Source organism: Bos mutus, chromosome 13 (genome assembly GCF_027580195.1).
Source record: "Bos mutus isolate GX-2022 chromosome 13, NWIPB_WYAK_1.1, whole genome shotgun sequence".
Taxonomy (NCBI): domain Eukaryota; kingdom Metazoa; phylum Chordata; class Mammalia; order Artiodactyla; family Bovidae; genus Bos; species Bos mutus.
Genome location: NC_091629.1, coordinates 8760863 through 8781046, shown reverse-complemented (window position 1 = coordinate 8781046; position 20184 = coordinate 8760863). Strand labels below are relative to the sequence as shown.

At 36.0% G+C, this 20184-nt stretch overlaps 1 protein-coding gene across 1 annotated transcript in view; it reads left to right on the top strand.

The window, feature by feature from the left end:
- The window catches only part of LOC102275284 (coiled-coil domain-containing protein 7), a 67786-nt gene that overhangs the window by 12755 nt on the left and 34847 nt on the right, over positions 1–20184 (top strand). The window contains exons 8-14 of the mRNA XM_070380979.1: positions 861–1027; positions 6990–7051; positions 8987–9043; positions 11373–11445; positions 12764–12794; positions 13187–13276; positions 19231–19316. Coding sequence (XP_070237080.1) covers positions 861–1027; positions 6990–7051; positions 8987–9043; positions 11373–11445; positions 12764–12794; positions 13187–13276; positions 19231–19316 — 566 coding nt within the window. The remainder of the gene's footprint in view (positions 1–860; positions 1028–6989; positions 7052–8986; positions 9044–11372; positions 11446–12763; positions 12795–13186; positions 13277–19230; positions 19317–20184) is intronic.

Genomic DNA, 20184 nt, shown 5'->3' with positions numbered 1-20184 from the left:
ATGGGGGTGGGTGCTGTTAAAACTTGCTGTAGGTGAATAGTACTAGTTACACAGTGTACTGCCCTAGGATTAAGCAGAGAGATGACAGAACTTGGAAGAAAAGCTTCTTCCTCCTCTAAATTTTCAGGACCCTCTGCTGACAAAGGTTAATACCATGCTGCCTGTCAAGATAGAAATGTTCCACTGCTATAAACAGGGACAATAGAGAGTGTATTTTTGATGACATGCAGTATATGGATAATTGTAGCTGATTGCTATGTCACTAAAGGTTCAGTTTATAACTGGTATCCTCTTATTTGGGATCTTGCCTTTGTCCATAAGGTATTTCTTTATCTCCTGCTTCCCTTCCATTTGTTCTTCATCCCACAGTCTCAGACTTCTAGGACATCACCCAGTACTTCATGCTGTTATATCTTTAATCCCATTCCAGGTTAATGTTCGTAAGGTGAAGTATCTGTTTTAAATTCCCAGTGTTAGAATTTCTCTTTGCTATGCCGCAAAGACTATGGCTTAACTACTTTTTTCCTAACTTATCCTCTCATCCCAAGGATTAGCATTCTTTTTTAAATATTTTGAGTTACCTTTAACTGATTCTGCTAAAATTGTTATTTAACTTACTTAAAATCCTTATATATTAAAAAAATAAACAAGATTGGATTTGAGTTTTGACATATAAAAACCAACACTTACTGTAATTCTGTTGCTAGGAAGTTGCTCATATATTTGTAAAATTAGTATTTCATTATAGTTATAGATTGACAATATAAAATTTATTTAGATATAAGTGAAATGAAGTTCCTTTGAGGTATGGGAGCATAATGAGTATTTCCCAAGTAATTGGATAATTTTATTATTTTTAGATAAGCAAAGATCAAACTTTTTCAGAAGCAGAGTTTCCAACACCTGATAAAACAGTCAGTTTAAGCATTGCACAAATAGTAAAGCAGGTACACAAACTTGAAGAACTGAAAAATCGCCTTAAAGAAGGGTCTAAAGGCAACTTCAGAGAACTGTTGTCTAAACCCAAGTAAGTAAAATGTTAAAAGCATTAAAAGAATTTTAAAAAGTAAGAGTAGGTATATAATTAGTAACGCTTATAAGATAATGATTCAGGTATTATACTGTACATAGAGCTTCTAAATCAAATTCAGTTCAGTTCAGTCGCTCAGTTGTGTCCGAATCTTTGCGACCCCATGAATCGCAGCACGCCAGGCCTCCCTGTCCATCACCAACTCCCGGAGTTCACCCAGACTCACGTCCATCGAGTCAATGATGCCATCCAGCCATCTCATCCTCTGTCGTCCCCTTCTCCTCCTGCCCCCAATCCCTCCCAGCATCAGAGTCTTTTCCAATGAGTCAACTCTTCGCATCAGGTGGCCAAAGTACTGGAGTTTCAGCTTTAGCATCATTCCTTCCAAAGAAATCCCAGGGCTGATCTCCTTCAGAATGGACTGGTTGGATCTCCTTGCAGTCCAAGGGACTCTCAAGAGTCTTCTCCAACACCACAGTTCAAAAGCATCAATTCTTCGGTGCTCAGCCTTCTTCACAGTCCAACTCTCACATCCATACATGACCACAGGAAAAACCATAGCCTTGACTAGACGGACCTTTGTTGGCAAAGTAATGTCTCTGCTTTTGAATACGCTATCTAGGTTGATCATAACTTTCCTTCCAAGGAGTAAGCGTCTTTTAATTTCATGGCTGCAGTCACCATCTGCAGTGATTTGGGAGCCCCAAAAAATAAAGTCTGACACTGTTTCCACTGTTTCCCGTCTATTTCCCATGAAGTGATGGGACCAGATCAAATTAGAAGATAAAATTAGCTCACTCCTACTTGAAATTTTTAGTAGTTTGAAATGGTTCTAGGCACCTGTGCCTATTAAAATTCAATTTAATTAAAAAACCAATTTTTTAGTCATACAACATTTCAAGTGCTTAGTAGCCACATGTAGCTATGGTTTGAAAGTTCTGTTGAACACTACTGGCTTTGAAATATCTGGTTTATAAACTCTTTTCTCAGTTTGATTTGGTGTCTTCCATAATATATTTAAGGCATAGTGAAATATTTCATTATTCAAGAACACCATTGCTGGTGTTGCATATGAACAGGGATATGTTCCAAAGAATGAATTACTACTTTATAGTTGAGAAAATCCTTTTTTTTTTGGTAGGTGGGAGGAAGATTAAAATGATTACAAGAATACTTCTGTTGTCTATCGAGGTGTAGCTCTCTTGAAATGAAGTAGATGAGTAAATCATTGTATAATATCTTCATAGGGTATCTTCATAGAATATATTGTACCTCTGTGGTTATTATTTTTCCTTGAGAACACTTCAGATCTACTCTTTTAGCAATTTCAGGTATATGATAACAGTGGTATTATGAACAGTAAGCACCATGCTGTACATTAGATCTTTAGAACTTTTTCAACTTATAACTGAAAGTTTGTACTTTTTGACCAACATTAGCCCGTCTTCCTAACCCCCTTCAGCCCCTGGCAGCCACCATTTTACTTTCTGGTTCTAAGAATTTGAGTTTTTAGCCTCTGCATGTAAGCGAAATAACACATTAATCATCTTTCTCTGACTTACTTCACTTGGTGTAACATCATCCAGGTTCATCCATATTGTCACAAATGGCAGCATTTCCTTCTATATTTGACATAAAATACTTTTACTCTGCTTTTATTTCCAACCCAAACTATAATTTTCCTTTTTAAAATTTTTTTGGTTCTAGAAAAAAATGTGCGTGTGTAATTTATATTCTTTGGGCACATACTATTTTGTTCTTGGTGGTAGTGCCAAATATATGAAGAACCAGGATAATATGGGTACCATCTGATTAGAATAGATATTATCACTGAAACAGGGTCCTGTATGTGCTAAGGATTACTCCTTTAGGTGCTGGATCCTGGAAAGGTTGAGGGGGCAGGGCAGTTGGCAGAAACTTGAATGGCTCAGGGAAGAGCTATTTTCCAATTGGGTCAGTGGAATCCCAGTGTTACTGTTATATAATACCACTGTATGAATATCAGACCTTTTCTCCCTTAGTGAAAAGTTAGCCTGAACAAAATTCCAGTTTTGAGATATTTCACTTAGTATTATCTGATTTATAATCTTCATAAACTTCATAATTTGCCCAATTATTTCCAATTCATTCTGCTAAACTTCCTCAGTACTTTCTATCCTCTTTCATTGTATCTTAAAACTATTTTTCAAACATACTTTTGTTTATATTATTGGCAAGCAGGCAGCCCCGAAGTAGCAGCATAGTGGTAGCCATGAGACTGGCTTATCATACTTTGGAATATTAGGGTAGTACGGAGACAGTGGGCACAAATGGTGTTGAATTACTTAGGCCAACAGCAAGAGCAAGATCAGCATGGTGTCAGCTCCCTGTGTTCCTTGTTCCACAGGATGACACGGAGCAGAAGGGACCAGGTGACAGGCTAGAGAAGCAATTTGTTGCTGACGTGAAAGGAGAAAAGTCTAAACTAGAGCCATGCATCTTTATAATATCTTATTTTTTATTGTTTTTTATTGGAGTATGGTTGATTTGCAGTGTTGTGTTAGTTTCTGCTGAATGGAATCCTTCAGCTGGGCTGTAAGGAAGAGAGGGGTAGGAGGCCCCGTGTTCAACTGGAAATAGGGGATAGATGAAAAATAAGTTTGTGTCAGTCTTCCATGAGACAGGAATGAGAAGCTATCTAATGGACTCTCTTCACCAGGCTTATCTTCTCTTTCTCTAGCAGAAATTTTAGGGCATTGAATTAAGATTTGGATCTGGCTGCTGTCAAGTCTTATTTATGTAGACTTTATGAACCTGTGTAATGTTGATAGAGTGCCATGGTAGAGCTTCATTATAGCACTGATTCTCACATGAGGGCTATTTTGTGCCCCAGAAGACATTTGTATGTAGACACTTTGATTGTCACAACTAGGAAGTGGAAGAATGCTACTGGCACTTACTAGGTACAGGTCAGAGACACTGCATTCTAAAATACACAAGACAGGCCCCTACAACAAAGAATTATCCAGTCTAAAATGTCGATAGCCCAAAGCAATTTATAGATTCAATGCAATCCCTATCAAGCTACCAACAGTATTCTTCACAGAGCTAGAACAAATAATTTCACAATTTGTATGGAAATACAAAAAACCTCGAATAGCCAAAGCGATCTTGAGAAAGAAAAATGGAACTGGAGGAATCAATCTACCTGACTTCAGGCTCTACTACAAAGCCACAGTTATCAAGACAGTATGGTACTGGCACAAAGACAGAAATATAGATCAGTGGAACAAAATAGAAAGCCCAGAGATAAATCCACGCACCTATGGACACCTTATCTTTGACAAAGGAGGCAAGAATATACAATGGATTAAAGACAATCTCTTTAACAAGTGGTGCTGGGAAATCTGGTCAACCACCTGTAAAAGAATGAAACTAGAACACTTTCTAACACCATATACAAAAATAAACTCAAAATGGATTAAAGATCTCAACGTAAGACCAGAAACTATAAAACTCCTAGAGGAGAACATAGGCAAAACACTCTCTGATATACATCACAGCAGGATCCTCTATGACCCACCTCCCAGAATATTGGAAATAAAAACAAAAATAAACAAATGGGACCTAATTAAACTTAAAAGCTTCTGCACATCAAAGGAAACTATTAGCAAGGTGAAAAGACAGCCTTCAGAATGGGAGAAAATAATAGCAAATGAAGCAACCGACAAACAACTAATCTCAAAAATATACAAGCAACTCCTACAGCTCAACTCCAGAAAAATAAATGACCCAATCGAAAAATGGGCCAAAGATCTAAATAGACATTTCTCCAAAGAAGACATACAGATGGCTAACAAACACATGAAAAGATGCTCAACATCACTCATTATCAGAGAAATGCAAATCAAAACCACTATGAGATACCATTTCACACCAGTCAGAATGGCTGCGATCCAAAAGTCTACAAATAATAAATGCTGGAGAGGGTGTGGAGAACCGTCTTACACTGTTGGTGGGAATGCAAACTAGTACAGCCACTATGGAGAACAGTGTGGAGATTCCTTAAAAAACTGGAAATAGAACTGCCTTATGATCCAGCAATCCCACTGCTGGGCATACACACTGAGGAAACCAGAAGGGAAAGAGACACGTGTACCCCAATGTTCACCACAGCACTGTTTATAAAAGCCAAGACATGGAAGCAACCTAGATGTCCATCAGCAGATGGATAAGAAAGCTGTGGTACATATACACAATGGAGTATTACTCAGCCATTAAAAAGAATACATTTGAATCAGTTCTAATGAGGTGGATGAAACTGGAGCCTATTATACAGAGTGAAGTAAGCCAGAAGGAAAAACACCAATACAGTATACTAACGCATATATATGGAATTTAGAAAGATGGTAACGATAACCCTGTATACGAGACAGCAAAAGAGACACTGATGTATAGAACAGGCTTATGGACTCTGTGGGAGAGGGAGAGGGTGGGAAGATTTGGGAGAATGGCATTGAAACATCTGAAATGTCATGTATGAAACGAGATGTCAGTCCAGGATCAATGCACGATGCTGGATGCTTGGGGCTGGTGCACTGGGACGACCCAGAGGGATGGTATGGGGAGGGAGGAGGGAGGAGGGTTCAGGATGGGGAACACATGTATACCTGTGGTGGATTCTTTTAAAAAAAAAAATAAAATAAATAAAAAATTTAAAAAAAAAAAAAAAATGTCGATAGTACTGGGGTTGAGAAATCCATCCTGTAGAGATCTCTTCTTTTTTTACTTCTTTCTTGTCCCCTATTGTTTGACAACAAATAATATACCTAATAGTTTTATTGTGAATTAATGATTAGCTACCAATTTAACTTCATAAGTTATTAATTTGATTATTCATGTGTAAGTTTTCCTGTCAAGATTGTTACTTTCTTAAGATCAGAACCAGTCATGCACATCTACATATTTCCTATCACATGTAATAAATAGTAAATAAATATGAGTTTTTATGGATACCTTAATTCAACTCATTTGTTCCCTTATCCCTAACCATATCTGGTATAGTAACTTATCCTAGTAAAACTTTCCGTTTAATCAACAACCATTTTGTTACATTAAACATTAACAAAACCCTTTCATTTTACAGTGTTAAAATAGAAAATACCCGTCGTTGGTAGAGGCTACTATTTATTATGCAGTAACTTCATTGATCTTTCCATATGTCAATGACTAGACTTAAAGGAATGAAGGGAATGATACTTGTGTTGGCTTCAATGGGAACTGCATAACAGAGCCTTGGTTCAGAGGTTCAGTTATAAATTCACCTGTGCTATCTATTATGAAGCATAGGATTAATTTCATATGTTAATACTTGAAATTTAAGCATCAGATGTGTGCTAGGTATTTTCCTAGTAACTTTATGTGTGTCTTTTGGTCCTATAACTACTTTATGAAATAGGTACCCTAATACCCAATTTTGATAGATTAAGAAACTGAGGCTCAGGTTAAATGACTTACCCAAGATCACATAGTTAGTAAATGGATAAAATAGGTTTTGAGCCAAGCAGTCTGACTCTAGAACTTGTGCTCTTAACAATTGATTACATATTAATAATACATTGATATAAAGAAATGTCATGCTTATACCAAATATATTTTTACTAGTTTCATTTATGTGGTTGTTGGTATACCTAATTATATTCATAGAATACGTCATATACATGGTATGCCTAATTATATTCATGGAATATGCCCAGTTATATTCATGGAATACACTCTGTCAATATATAGAATTCATAGAATTACATAGTTTGATACTTTTTACTTATTTACTAGATAATTTACCTTAATGTCTGAATAAAGGTTAAAGAAAACATTAAATTTTATTTTACAAACTGCATATGTCTAGAACATATATTCTGGTTCTTAAGTGTAATTTAAATTGTTTGATAATATGTTTTATTTATTTAAATATTAACAGGGATAGTGGAATTCCACCAGAAGATGTGCAAACTTATGAAACTCTGAAGCAGAAAATTGAAGGTGGTATTTTGCTCAAGTCCAGGCTTTATAGGGTTTCCTAAATACACTAACATTTTGAGATTTAAAGTGTAAAAATTTATAGCCATATAAATTATACAATGATAAAGATATTCAGTAGTAATTGATCTTTTCAGTACAAGGTCTTATGTTTCAAATTCTGGGAGTATACAAAATTAATAAAACTTGGTTTTTACCCTCAAAATCCACAACATGGCATGGATACAAGCATATTATGTATTATCTTAATATAGTGTAATGCATGAAAAAGATGTGTGTTATTTGCCATGATTCCATAGAAAGGAGCCAGCTTGTTCAGCTTGAGAGACTTAAGGTTTTATGCAACCTTAAAGGGCTTCCCTGGTGGCCTCAGTGGTATAGAATCTGCCTTCCAGTGCAGGAGATGTGGATTTCATCCCGGGATCTGCAACATCCCTTGCAGAAGGAAATGGCAACCCATTCCAGTTTTCTTGCCTGGGAAATCCCATGGCAAAGGAGTCTGGAGGGCTACAATCCATGGGGTTGCAGAGTCAAACACAATGTTGTGACTAAACAACAACAACAATGGATCAGTAAGATTTTGTCAAGTGTAGAAGGGAGATATTTGGTATTTTAAGAAGAGGGTATAGCATGAGAAACAGCATGAATAGGGAATTACCGCGTGTGTGCGCTCAGTTGCTCCAGTCATGTCCAACTCTGCGACCCCATGGACCACAGCCCTCTAGGCTCCTCTGTCCATGGGATTCTCCAGGCAAGAATACTGGAGTGGGTTGCCATGTGCTCCTCCAGAGTATCTTCCTAACTCAAGGATCAAACCTGCATTTCCTCTGTCTCCTCCATTGGCAGGTGGGTTCTTATCACTAGTGCTACCTTACTACTGGTATGGTATTCAAGTACGGAGTAATAGGAAGGGATAAGATAGGAGAAAGCCTATGCCAAGGGATTAGATTCTGTGCTAAGGAACACTTTCTCCCCCCCACCCCCGCCAATATATTTAATTAGAGAATCATTGAAGACTTTTTTATAGGGAAGTGTCATGTTGAATTTTAGATTATTCTGGCCACATTGAGAAGGTAGATTTGGGGGTTGGGAGTAAGAAAGGGAAGTTAACTGTTGTATCTTAAATGTGTGATAAGTGCCTGTTGCTGCTGCTAAGTCGCTTCAGTCATGTCCGACTGTGCAACCCCATGGACTGCAGACTACCAGGTTCCTCTGTCCATGGGATTTTCCAGGCAAGAGTACTGGAGTGGGTTGCCATTGCCTTCTCCTGTAACTGCATAGTGATACACCAATTCAACTGTATTAGAGTACAAATAAGAGAGGAAAGGGGGCAGATTTGGATATGAAAGGAAGGGAGATTAGATGATGGTAATCATAACTGGGAGAATATAAGAGGAAAAGCAAGTTTTGTTGAGAAAATGGTGAGTTCACATCACTCAGTTGTTATGCACATTGTTTTAGATGTTACAATTTGTTGCCTGATTCAGAGAATCTACAATATTGGCAGCTTTGTTGCTTTTCTTAGACTTTTTGTGTTCTCTTTTTAAAAAAATATTTACTTACATTTGGTTGTGCTGGGTCTTCGTTGCTGTGCAGGATTTTCTCCAGTTGGAGAGAGCTGGGGCTACTCTCCAGGTTCAGTGCACAGGCTTCTCTTTGTGACAGAGCATGCCTGGGCTTCAGTAGTTGTGACTTACAGGCTCCTGAGTTCAGACTCAGTAGTTGTGGTGCAGGCTCAGTTGCTCTGCTCCATGCAGCATCTTCCCCAACCAGCGATTGAACCTGTGTCTCCTGCACTGGCAAGCAAATTCTTTACCAGTGAGCCACCAGGGAAGCCCAGGAATTTTCTCTTGAATGAGTTATTTAAAAAAATATGAAATTTAAATTCAATTGATATATATGATTGATATTGAAACTTATAACTATTAATTATTTCAGAATTCATAAAAACACACTCAACTGAAGAAATTACAGATGTTTCTGTGACTGAGCCACGTAAGTTTCTACTCATTAAACATCATTGTATTAATAACTTCTGTTATGTGTATTTCTATAATTTTCTATAATTTAAAATAATACTTGTTAAGTTAAAACATAAATTCCCCGGAGTTTGGAGCCATACAGTTGAGCTGGCTATCAAGTAAGTATTGAAATTCTTAGTTAGCTACTGCCTACCAAAAATACTGTTTTTTTTTAATAGACTCATTTTTAAGGAGTTCCATATTATTACTTGGCGTGGAGGATTTTTAATTATGATTAGAATATGCTACAAAAGTGTTTCAGAGGTGGTAGACCTTTGAGGAAGGAGCAGTGATAAATTTAAGAGGTCATTTGTAGACTCTGTTACTGTGAATTACAGATCATCCCATATACACTTATACTTTGTAGCTGAGTACCTATCAATTCATGAATATAAAGAGCTGCTAGAATTCAAACTTCTGACTACTTATCAACAGAAAGGAGAAACTGCCTTTTTTATGTCTTAATACTGGGGAGAATTTTCAAACAATCATGTTATGTGTGCTGTGGAATACTGTTTTGGAAGTGGAAAATAAGACTTGGTTGGAAAAAGTTGATGGTAATCCTGTTCTTTCAGCTTCAGCTATAAACTCTAACAGTGTCATGTTTAAATGAAGGCCTGCTATACGTTCTATAGTACTCCCAAGATCTATAGAGACTTCTGGTTTGAGGCAGCCCTGACTGAGTAGGTTGGATAGAAAGATATCTAGAGCTTTGGAGTAGACAGTAAAAGTCTCTCTCTGCTTTAGGGGGAACCATTTGCATGTCTGTAGAGCTCGCTCTTCCTCAATCTATGCCACTGTCTTCTGTCTACTACTGTGCCCTGTGAATTCTAGCTGCTTTGGCCTCTCCAGTCTCTAAACCTTGTCTGTGAACTCAAGACCAGTAACTTTATATGGGTTTCCCTTCCTTATGCTGTGGTCTGGAACTTCAGGCAGTAAGGTAGAGTCATCATTGAGCAGTTCTTTGTTTTCCTTCTGTGAGGGATTACTGCCTTGTCCCTTCTGTTTTCTGAATACTATATCGTATATTTGTCCAGTTTTTAATAGGTTTAAAGTGAAAGTGTAACTCTGGTCCCTGATGCACCATCATGGACAAAAACAGAGGTCTCTGTGCCCACTTATAGACCAATGGAACACATCTTCTAATCATAAAACCATTCTAAAATAGTAAAATTTTTACTATTTTTACAAGTAAAAATTTTACTCATAATTTTTAAGGAAAAATTTGGCTACTTTAAAATAACTTTTAAACCACTTTGTTAACCAGAGACACTCTGCTCAGAAAAGGGTCTTAACTATAATAGAACAGTTCAATGAGACTTGGAGTCTCTGATCTTTTTTCTTCTGTTTTAAGGTAATTCATAATGAGGTCTTGAGGAAGAGCAATTGGATGATTTTCCAAGCTGTTCCATTTGGCAATGGATATGTAATATTCTCATCTACACGTTCTATGCTACTGAGTTGAAATTCCTGAACTAGTAGAATTGTAGATATGGACCCATTTTAGGGGCTGCCATAACAAATCGCCATAGACTAGTGGATTAAGCAATAGAAATGTATTTCTCATGGTTCTGGAGGCTGAGAAGTTCAAATCAGGGTTCCATCCTGGTCAGGTTCTGATGAGAGCTTCCTTCCTGTATTGCAGATGGACATCTTCTTGCTGTGTCCTTAAATAATGGAGAGACCACGAAAAGAGAGCAAGCAAGCTCTCTTGTGTCTCACATGGCTCCATTCTCATGATTTAATAATCTCTCAAAGACCCCATCTCTAATTATTATTGTATTGGAGATTAGGATTTTAACATGAATTTGGGTGAACACAAATACTCAGTCCATAGCAGGGTCCTTTCTCCCTCTTGAGAACTGTTTTTCAGATTGTGACATAAATAATACTTGATTTCTTTGTAAACTTTTACTGTATACAGGACATAATTTAAAATTATGTGCTATGCTTTTATTGGATTAATTTTAAAATATTGTTTGTTATACCGTATTACTTTCTGTATAAGCATTATTAAATACTTTCTTACCTATAAGAAATTCTGAATTTTATTCTTCTAAAGCTGACTTCTTCCAATATACTCTGAATATTCAGGGAGTACTGACCCTCCCAAAGCAAGGTCTCTGGTTTACTTAGCATCTTGATATACTTAATTTATTTGGTCCCCTTGTTATATGTTGCACATTTCTGCTGTTTCCTCGTTGTTTGGTTCTCACATATAGCAGTGAGTTTTGCCAGCATATACATATAGCCCCTCCCATTTGTAATACCTTTAAATGTTTTTTTTTTTTTTTTAACAATAGAAACTTCTCCTGTAACTAATCAATTGAATACCATGTTGAAAATATTTGAAAATCAGGCAAATAAATTAGAAAGGTAAGCTTCTAAAATAACTCCTTTTCCTCATTATAAATACAAGTACATATTTATTTCAGATAAATTGGAAACATAGAAAATAAAACTACTGTTAAAAATTTTAATTTTGCTAATTTTTATGATATGTTTAATTTTGAAGCTTAAAATTATAATCATACAGAATGTGAAGCTGTATGACCACAACAGAAAATAGTATGTCAATTCCTCAAAAAATATGATTCGTTTTTTTGGATCATGAGGTAGAGATAAAACAATTTCATTTCTGGGAATGTAACCCCCCAAATTGAAATTACAGTCTTGAAGAGAGATTTGTACAGCCATGTTCACTGTAGCATCATTAAAAATAGCAAAGATGTGGAAGCAACCCAAGTATCCAGTAGTGGATGAAGATAAAGAAAATGTGTTGTATACATACAATGGAATATTATTCAGTCTTAAAAAGGAAAGAAATTCTAACATATGGTACAACACGGATGAATCTTGAGGACCTTAATGCTGAGTAATTATAAGCCCGTCGTAAAAGACAAAATTGTGTGATTTCACTTAACAACAATTGTTACTCAGTGAATATATTAAAAGGTATTGAATTGTATAAAGTGAGTTAATTTTATAGTATGTTAATCATAATAAAACTTTAAAAAATTCTGATTATAATTAATAAAAAGCTCATTAGTCCAAAAAATAGTTTATCTGTACTATGGAACAGTTGTCAGCAAGCTGCAGTCCATGAGTTTGATATTTGGCAAAACTAATACAATTATGTAAAGTTTAAAAAAAAAAAATATAGCCTGAAGCTTGTTTCTGTTTATAAAGTTTTGTTAAAACACAGCCATATCCACTGCAGAGCTGGCTGGTAGTGACAAGACTAACTGGTTTGTAAAGTGTAAAAGACTCACTATCTGGCTCTTTACAGAAAAAGTTTGCCAACTCTTGATATGGAATAAGAAATTGTATTTAAAGGGAGTGAGAGGAATCTATGTTTACCTATATAAATAGATCTCAGAAGTTGTGTTAAGTGAAAAAAATGTTGAGAACATATCCAGTGATGTCATTTATATGAAAAAGGAAACAAAACAAACATCCAGCTCATTAAGAAAAAGTGTACAATAGGTATATAAAGTGTCATAAATCCATGGAAAAAGTTTTGGAAAGATATACAGCAATCGAACAGTATCTCTAGGAAGAACACTGAAATTTTGGAATGCTAGTCAAAGTATACTCTAACCTTATTTATATTAATTTTTTTTACATAGAAAATACATGATATTACATAAATAAAAATAAAAATTTAAAATTATATTTTTGGTTTGCTTTTCAGAGCTATGAATGAGCAACTGATGTTAGAGGCTGTAAGTATTGTGCTCTCAGTTTGAATTTGCACTTTGTCCTTGATGTTGCTGATAGATGCTTAGTTTATTCAAGAGATTTTTATGCATATGAGAGCTGGAAATTTTTGTCTATTCTTTTGATTTTAGTAGACTTTATTAAATCACTCAGAAACACTTGACTTGAAATACTGAACTATAATATCCCACAGTCTCTGAATTTCCATTGTCAATCATAGTACCTTTGCCTCTTTCAGCACCTGTTATAACTTCACTATGCAGATTAATACCAGTGGTTCATGATTTCTATGAGTTAAAAAAGACTTTTTTACTTTAATAATCAAGTACCCGAATAACCTCTCCATATTGATATGTTTGCTTTTCATTATTAATGAAGTTATAATACTTGTTTTTAGAAATACACACAGATTCAAAGTGATCTCCAAGTATTATCAGAGGAGAAATTAATGCTGGAAAATGAACTACAAAAGTTGAAAAGTACAGAGGTTAGTTAATTTTAGTGTCTGAAAATGGCATACATACCAGTACTAATAATTGATAGCCTGTGCTCAGTTATGTCCGACTCTTTGCAGCCCCATGAACTGTAGCCTTCTAGGCTCCTCTGTCTGAAATTTTCCTAGCAAAAATACTGGATCTGGTTGCTATTCCCTACTCGAGGGGCTCTTCTCTACCCAGGGATTCAACCTGGGTCTCTTATGTCTTCGGCATTGGAAGACAGATTCCTTCTTACTAGCACCATTTGAGAAGCTCTATTAATTGGCAGCAACTGTGTTTTGAAAGGAGAAGGCAATGGCACCCCACTCCAGCACTCTTGCCTGGAAAATCCCATGGACGGAGGAGCCTGGTGGGCTGCAGTCCATGGGGTTGCAAAGAGTCGGACACGACTGAAGCGACTTAGCAGCAGTAGCAGTGCTTTGAAAAAAAAGAATGCTATGTTCTAAATTACCACCAGTCAGTTCAGTCGCTCAGTCATGTCTGACTCTTTGCAACCCAACGGACTGCAGCACGCCAGGCCTCCCTGTCCATCAACTCCCAGAGCCTACTCAAACTCATGTCCATTGCATCGGTGATGCCATCCAACCCTCTCATCCTCTGTCATCCTCTTCTCTTCCCGCCTTCAATCTTGCCCAGCATCAGGGTTTTTTCCAATGAGTTGGTTTGTATCAGGTGAACAAGGTGTTGGAGTTTCAGCTTCAGCATCAGTCCTTCCAATGAACACCCAGGACTGATCTCCTTTAGACTGGACTGGTTGGATCTCCTTGCAGTCCAAGGGACTCTCAAGAGTCTTCTCCAACACCACAGTTCAAAAGCATCAATTCTTCGGTGCTCAGCTTTCTTCACAGTCCAACTGTCACATCCATACATGACCACAGGAAAAACCATAGCCTTGACTACACAGACCTTTGTTGGCAAAGTAATGTCTCTGCTTTTGAATATGCTATCTAGGTTGGTCATAACTTTCCTTCCAAGGAGGAAGCATCTTTTAATTTCATGGCTGCAGTCACCATCTGCAGTGATTTTGGAGCCCAGAAAAATAAAGTCTGATGCTGTGTCCACTGTTTCCCCATCTATTTCCCATGAAGTGATGGGACTGGATGCCATGATCTTCGTTTTCTGAATGTTGAGCTTTAAGCCAACTTTTTCACTCTCCACTTTCAGTTTCATCAAGAGGCTTTTTATTTCCTCTTCACTTTCTGCCATAAGGGTGGTGTCATCTGCATATCTGACGTTATTGATATTTCTCCCGGCAATCTTGATTCCAGCTTGTGTTTCTTCCAGTCCAGCATTTCTCCTGATGTACTCTGCATAGAAGTTAAATAAGCAGGGTAACAATATACAGCCTTGACGTGCTCCTTTTCCTATTTGGATCCAGTCTGTTGTTCCATGTGCAGTTCTAACTGTTTCTTCCTGACCTGCATACAAATTTCTCAAGAGGCAGATCAGGTGGTCTGGTATTCCCATCTCTTTCAGAATTTCCCACAGTTTATTGTGATCCACACAGTCAAAGGCTTTGGCATAATCAATAAAGCAGAAATAGATATTTTTCTGGAACTCTCTTGCTTTTTCCATGATCCAGGGGATGTTGACAATTTGATCTCTGGTTCCTCTGCCTTTTCTAAAACCAGCTTGAACATCAGGAAGTTCACGGTTCACATACTGCTAAAGCCCGGCTTGGAGAATTTTGAGCATTACTTTACTAGCGTGTGAGATGAGTGCGATTGTGCGATGGTTTGAGCACTCTTTGGCATTGCCTTTCTTTGGGATTGGAATGAAAACTGACCTCTTCCAGTCCTGTGGCCACTGCTGAGTTTTCCAAATTTACTGGCATATTGAATGCAGCACTTTCACAGCATCATCTTTCAGGATTTGGAATAGCTCAACTGGAATTCCATCACCTCCACTAGCTTTGTTCGTAGTGATGCTTTCTAAGGCCCACTTGACTTCACATTCCAGGATGTCTGGCTCTAGGTCAGTGATCACACCATCGTGATTATCTGGGTTGTGAAGATCTTTTTTGTACAGGTCTTCTGTGTATTGAGCTATCTCTTCTTACTATCTTCTGCTTCTATTAGGTCCATACCATTTCTGTCCTTTATCGAAGCCCATCTTTGCATGAAATGTTCCTTTGGTATCTCTGATTTTCTTGAAGAGATCTCTAGTCTTTCCCATTCTGTTGTTTGCCTCTATTTCTTTGCATTGATCGCTGAAGAAGGCTTTCTTATTGCTTCTTGCTATTCTTTGGAACTCTGCATTCAGATGTTTATATCTTTCCTTTTCTCCTTTGCTTTTCGCTTCTCTTCTTTTCACAGCTATTTGTAAGGCCTCTCCAGACAGCCATTTTGCTTTTTTGCATTTCTTTTCTATGGGGATGGTCTTGATCCCTGTCTCCTGTACAATGTCACGAACCTCATTCCATAGTTCATCAGGCACTCTATCTATCAGATCTAGGGCCTTAAATCTATTTCTCACTTCCACTGTATAATCATAAGGGATTTGATTTAGGTCATACCTGAATGATCTAGTAGTTTTCCCTACTTTCTTCAATTTAAGTCTGAATTTGGCAATAAGGAGTTCATAGTCTGAGCCACAGTCAGCTCCTGGTCTTGTTTTTGTTGACTGTATAGAGCTTCTCCATCTTTGGCTGCAAAGAATATAATCAATCTGATTTCGGTGTTGACCATCTGGTGATGTCCATGTATAGAGTCTTCTCTTGTGTTGTTGGAAAAGGGTGTTTGTTATGACCAGTGCATTTTCTTGGCAAAACTCTATTAGTCTTTGCCCTGCTTCATTGCGTATTCCAAGGCCAAATTTGCCTGTTACTCCAGGTGTTTCTTGACTTCCTACTTTTGCATTCCAGTCCCCTATAAAGGAAAGGACATCTTTTTTGGGTGTTAGTTCTAAAAAGTCTTGTAGGTCTTCATAGAACCATTCAACTTCAGCTTCTTCAGCGTTACTGGTTGGGGCATAGAGTTGGATTACTGTGATATTGAATGGTTTACCTTGGAAATGAACAGAGATTATTCTGTCGTTTTTGAGATTGCATCCCAGTACTGCATTTCAGACTCTTTTGTTGATCATGATCGCTACTCCATTTCTTCTGAGGGATTCCTGCCCGCAGTAGTAGATATAATGGTCATCTGAGTTAAATTCACCCATTCCAGTCCTTTTTAGTTCGCTGATTCCTAGAATGTTGACGTTCACTCTTGCCATCTCTTGTTTGACCACTTCCAATTTGCCTTGATTCATGGACCTGACATTCCAGGTTCTTATGCAATATTGCTCTTTACAGCATTGGACCTTGCTTCTATCACCAGTCACATCCACAGCTGGGTATTCTTTTTGCTTTGGCTCCATCCCTTCATTCTTTTTGGACTTATTTCTCCACTGATCTCCAGTAGCATATTGGGCACCTACTGACCTGGGGAGTGTCTCTTTCAGTATCCTATCATTTTGCCTTTTCATACTGTTCATGGGTTGATATATTAAAATATTTTAAAGCTATTGCTAGGGAAATATATCAAATTTTTGTGTATTGTAGTTTGCATCTACAAACCTAGTCACACTATCATAATGGTTAGATTTTTATTTTTCTACTTGCATAATCGACATATCTATAAATGATAGACCAAATTTTCTTTCTTATACTGGCAAAGATCTCTAGAATAACACTGAATAGACATGTTGAAAGTGGGCATTTTTTATTCCTGATTTTAAGGGGAATTTTTTTTTTTATTCTTGTGATCAGTCAGCCTGCCTTTCTGTTTCTCTATCTGTCTCTCAAAACAATGTATCAGGGTAAAGGACTTTTTCCTTTTGTCATATTACTTTTTCATGAATTTCTTTTTATACTGCATAAAATTTCTCCAACCTCTGCTCAATGCCTTGTTTCAAAGCCACTTGCACAGTTTTAGTTGTGTTGCAACATCACCCTGCTTTCAGGTAGCAATGTCTGTATTACTTTTTAATTTGCTGCTCAGTGGGTTGCTTTATTGATTGCTTTAGAGTTTACAATCTTGTTTTTAACTTATTGTAGTCTCTATTCAAGTGATATTAAATTACTTTATGTATAAGAACCTTAAAACATACTTTCGTTTGTCCCTTTCCAGCTTTTGTGCTATTGTTTTTAAACATTTTACTACTGTACAACACACTGTTATTAGTTTTGTTGTATAATATTGTCCTTTAAAGAGATTTAATTAACAGGAAAATAGTGTTTATATTTACCCAAATAATTATCATTTATTGTATTCTTTATTTCCTTATTTCCATCTGGTATCATTTTTCTTCTCTTTGAAGGATTCTTTGTCATTTTGTTGTGCAGGGTTGCTGCTCTTTGAGTTCTGGACGAATTTTTTTGCCTTCAATTTTGCAAGATATTTTTTCTGAATAAAGAATTCTCGGTTTACGTTTTCCCCCACTTTACAGTGCTTTAAAGATGTTGTTCCTTTTTCTTCAGGCTTGCAGTATTTCTTGCAAGAAGTCTGTGTTCTCCTTATTGTGTCTGCTTTTCTCCTCTGTCCATTTTTAAGATTTTTTTTTATTACTGCTTTAAAGTAATTTGATTATATGTGTCTTGGGGGTTAGTTTTCTTTATACTGTTGTAGATTTGCAGATATATAGTTTGCATCAAATTTGAAAATAATTGATCATTATTTCTTCAAATATTCTTTTCCCACCCCTTTTCTCCATCATGAACTCCAGTTGTAAGCATATTAATCCATTTGAATTTATCCCATAGCTCACTGATGATATGTTCATTATTTTTTAATTCTTTTATCCCTTTCATTATTTTAGTGTGTTTTGATTGCCCATATACTAGATTTTTCTAAATAGGAAATACATACCAAAATTCAGATTTAAACTGAAAAACTATTTGGCAACCTTAACAATTTTCATTAAAAATGTATTATTATACTAACTTTCTGTGTTTTATGGAAATTATTACACTTGGTGTTTAACTTGTGAGAACTTTGCTATGGTGAATTTGGTATCTGTTGGAAGTTGTGGTCTGAAATAGGAAATAACCACTCAGTATCATAATAGGTCTCTATTATTAAGCTTGTCTAAAATTTTTAGTAATCTAATTGTCAAATTTTTTATACTTTCTTGTATAAAATAACCTGATACTACATAGTAGTTCAAAAATAGTTTAAAACATCTCAGTTCTGCTATAATATTTGTTTTGAAATGCAAACTTGTTCCAGCATGACTGAACAGTTTGAGCATAATGTGAATTTTACAATTTCTTACACACAAATTCATCTGGAAATAATACTAGGTGAAGGTAGAAAGTAGCTTCTGCAAGCTTCCTTAGTTTACCAGGTATACAGTGTACCACACCAATCCAGGTGTTAGAAAGTTTTGTCCAATTTCAGATAACCCTCCTTCCAATACTGCTTACTAGCTCTCAACTTGAAATCTGTTTGATGCTCATTTCCACAAAGAAACTTGATTTCTTTTTCAGCATAAAGAGCTATGTTTCTCATCATATCTTATTTCTTAATCATTTAACTATGTAAAACTGAATTAATGTTCCTAATAGGTTTTAATTTTTTACGTGTATCATCGACAGTGTTTTTGCATAACCTAGACTCTTTCCCCCCATATATCCTGCAGTTTTTATAATATGATTTTTCACAGGGAGGTGATTTTCAGGATGGCATATATAATGTTATAGAAGAACTGACTATAATTTGTCAGAGGAATTTGTTTCATATGTATTAGCTTATTTGGCGAGTTACATTCTATATAGCACTGTAACAAACATTCTGGCTATATCATTATTTTTGTTTTGCTTTTATTCAATAATTTCCCTTGAAACACAGTGTAGTGATTCTCAGAGTAAAATGGAAATCTAAGTAATGTATATTATCATGTATTTACTTATGATTTATTTTTTTCCTAACTATTTATTTCTGGCGTATATAAAACTACACAGAAAACAAAGGCTACAAGTGAGCGAACAAAGAAAGTTATGAAAACAGAGAAGAAAAAGGACAAAGGAAAGTCTGAAGATTCAGAAGCGTAAGACAAAAAGATACTTGTTAATATTTTTTACTTATAAATTTACATTTTCACTTTATACAATTTAAAGTCATATAAACAATTTATTAACAGGTTTATAAAAACACAACATTAGCAAATGTATAATTTTATAAGCAGACCAGCATATGGGTGGGAGAGAGCTGAGAAGGGAAGAACAAAGAACTGAAAATGGGTTAGAGAGAATCACAAGATATTCAGGTATAGGTAGACAAAATTAAACCCAAATAATTTTAGAGATGAAAGGATTTACAATGTTTCATTGATGTGTTAGCTCATGATTTGTGATTTGTATGTTAACCCCTCTCCCCAGTCTGGGGCTGTTCCTTTTTACTGCACTTCTTAGTTGTCTTATTTAATGAAGAAAAGTATCTGATTTTAATGTAGGTTATTTTAAAGTGGCCTTATTAACAGAATATTTTCCTTATTAATATAAAATAATTTATGCCATTGGAAATTTCTTGATCAAACCCTAATATAAATATATAGTTTAAAAAGGAAACTATTAATTCAATCTTTGTAGAGTTCCACAAAGTCTAAAAAGAAACTTACCAGACAAATGTCCTTTTCTTAAGAGAGGAAAAGAAAATCAGAGAAGAAAAAATGACCAGTGTACTTTGAAAATCCTTTTCCCATCTCAGCTTAGCATATTTTAATCATACCAATGAGATGTTAGTTTGACAAATGTTATTCAGTTATTTATCAGTTAAGCTTTATGAATTTTATGGCTTTTAAAAATAAGAATTTCTTTTCTTAAATTGAAGTATAGTTGATAAAAATATGCATTCCATCTGAAATTTATTTCTTTTTTATGAATTATAATTGATATATTAGTTACAGGTATACAGCA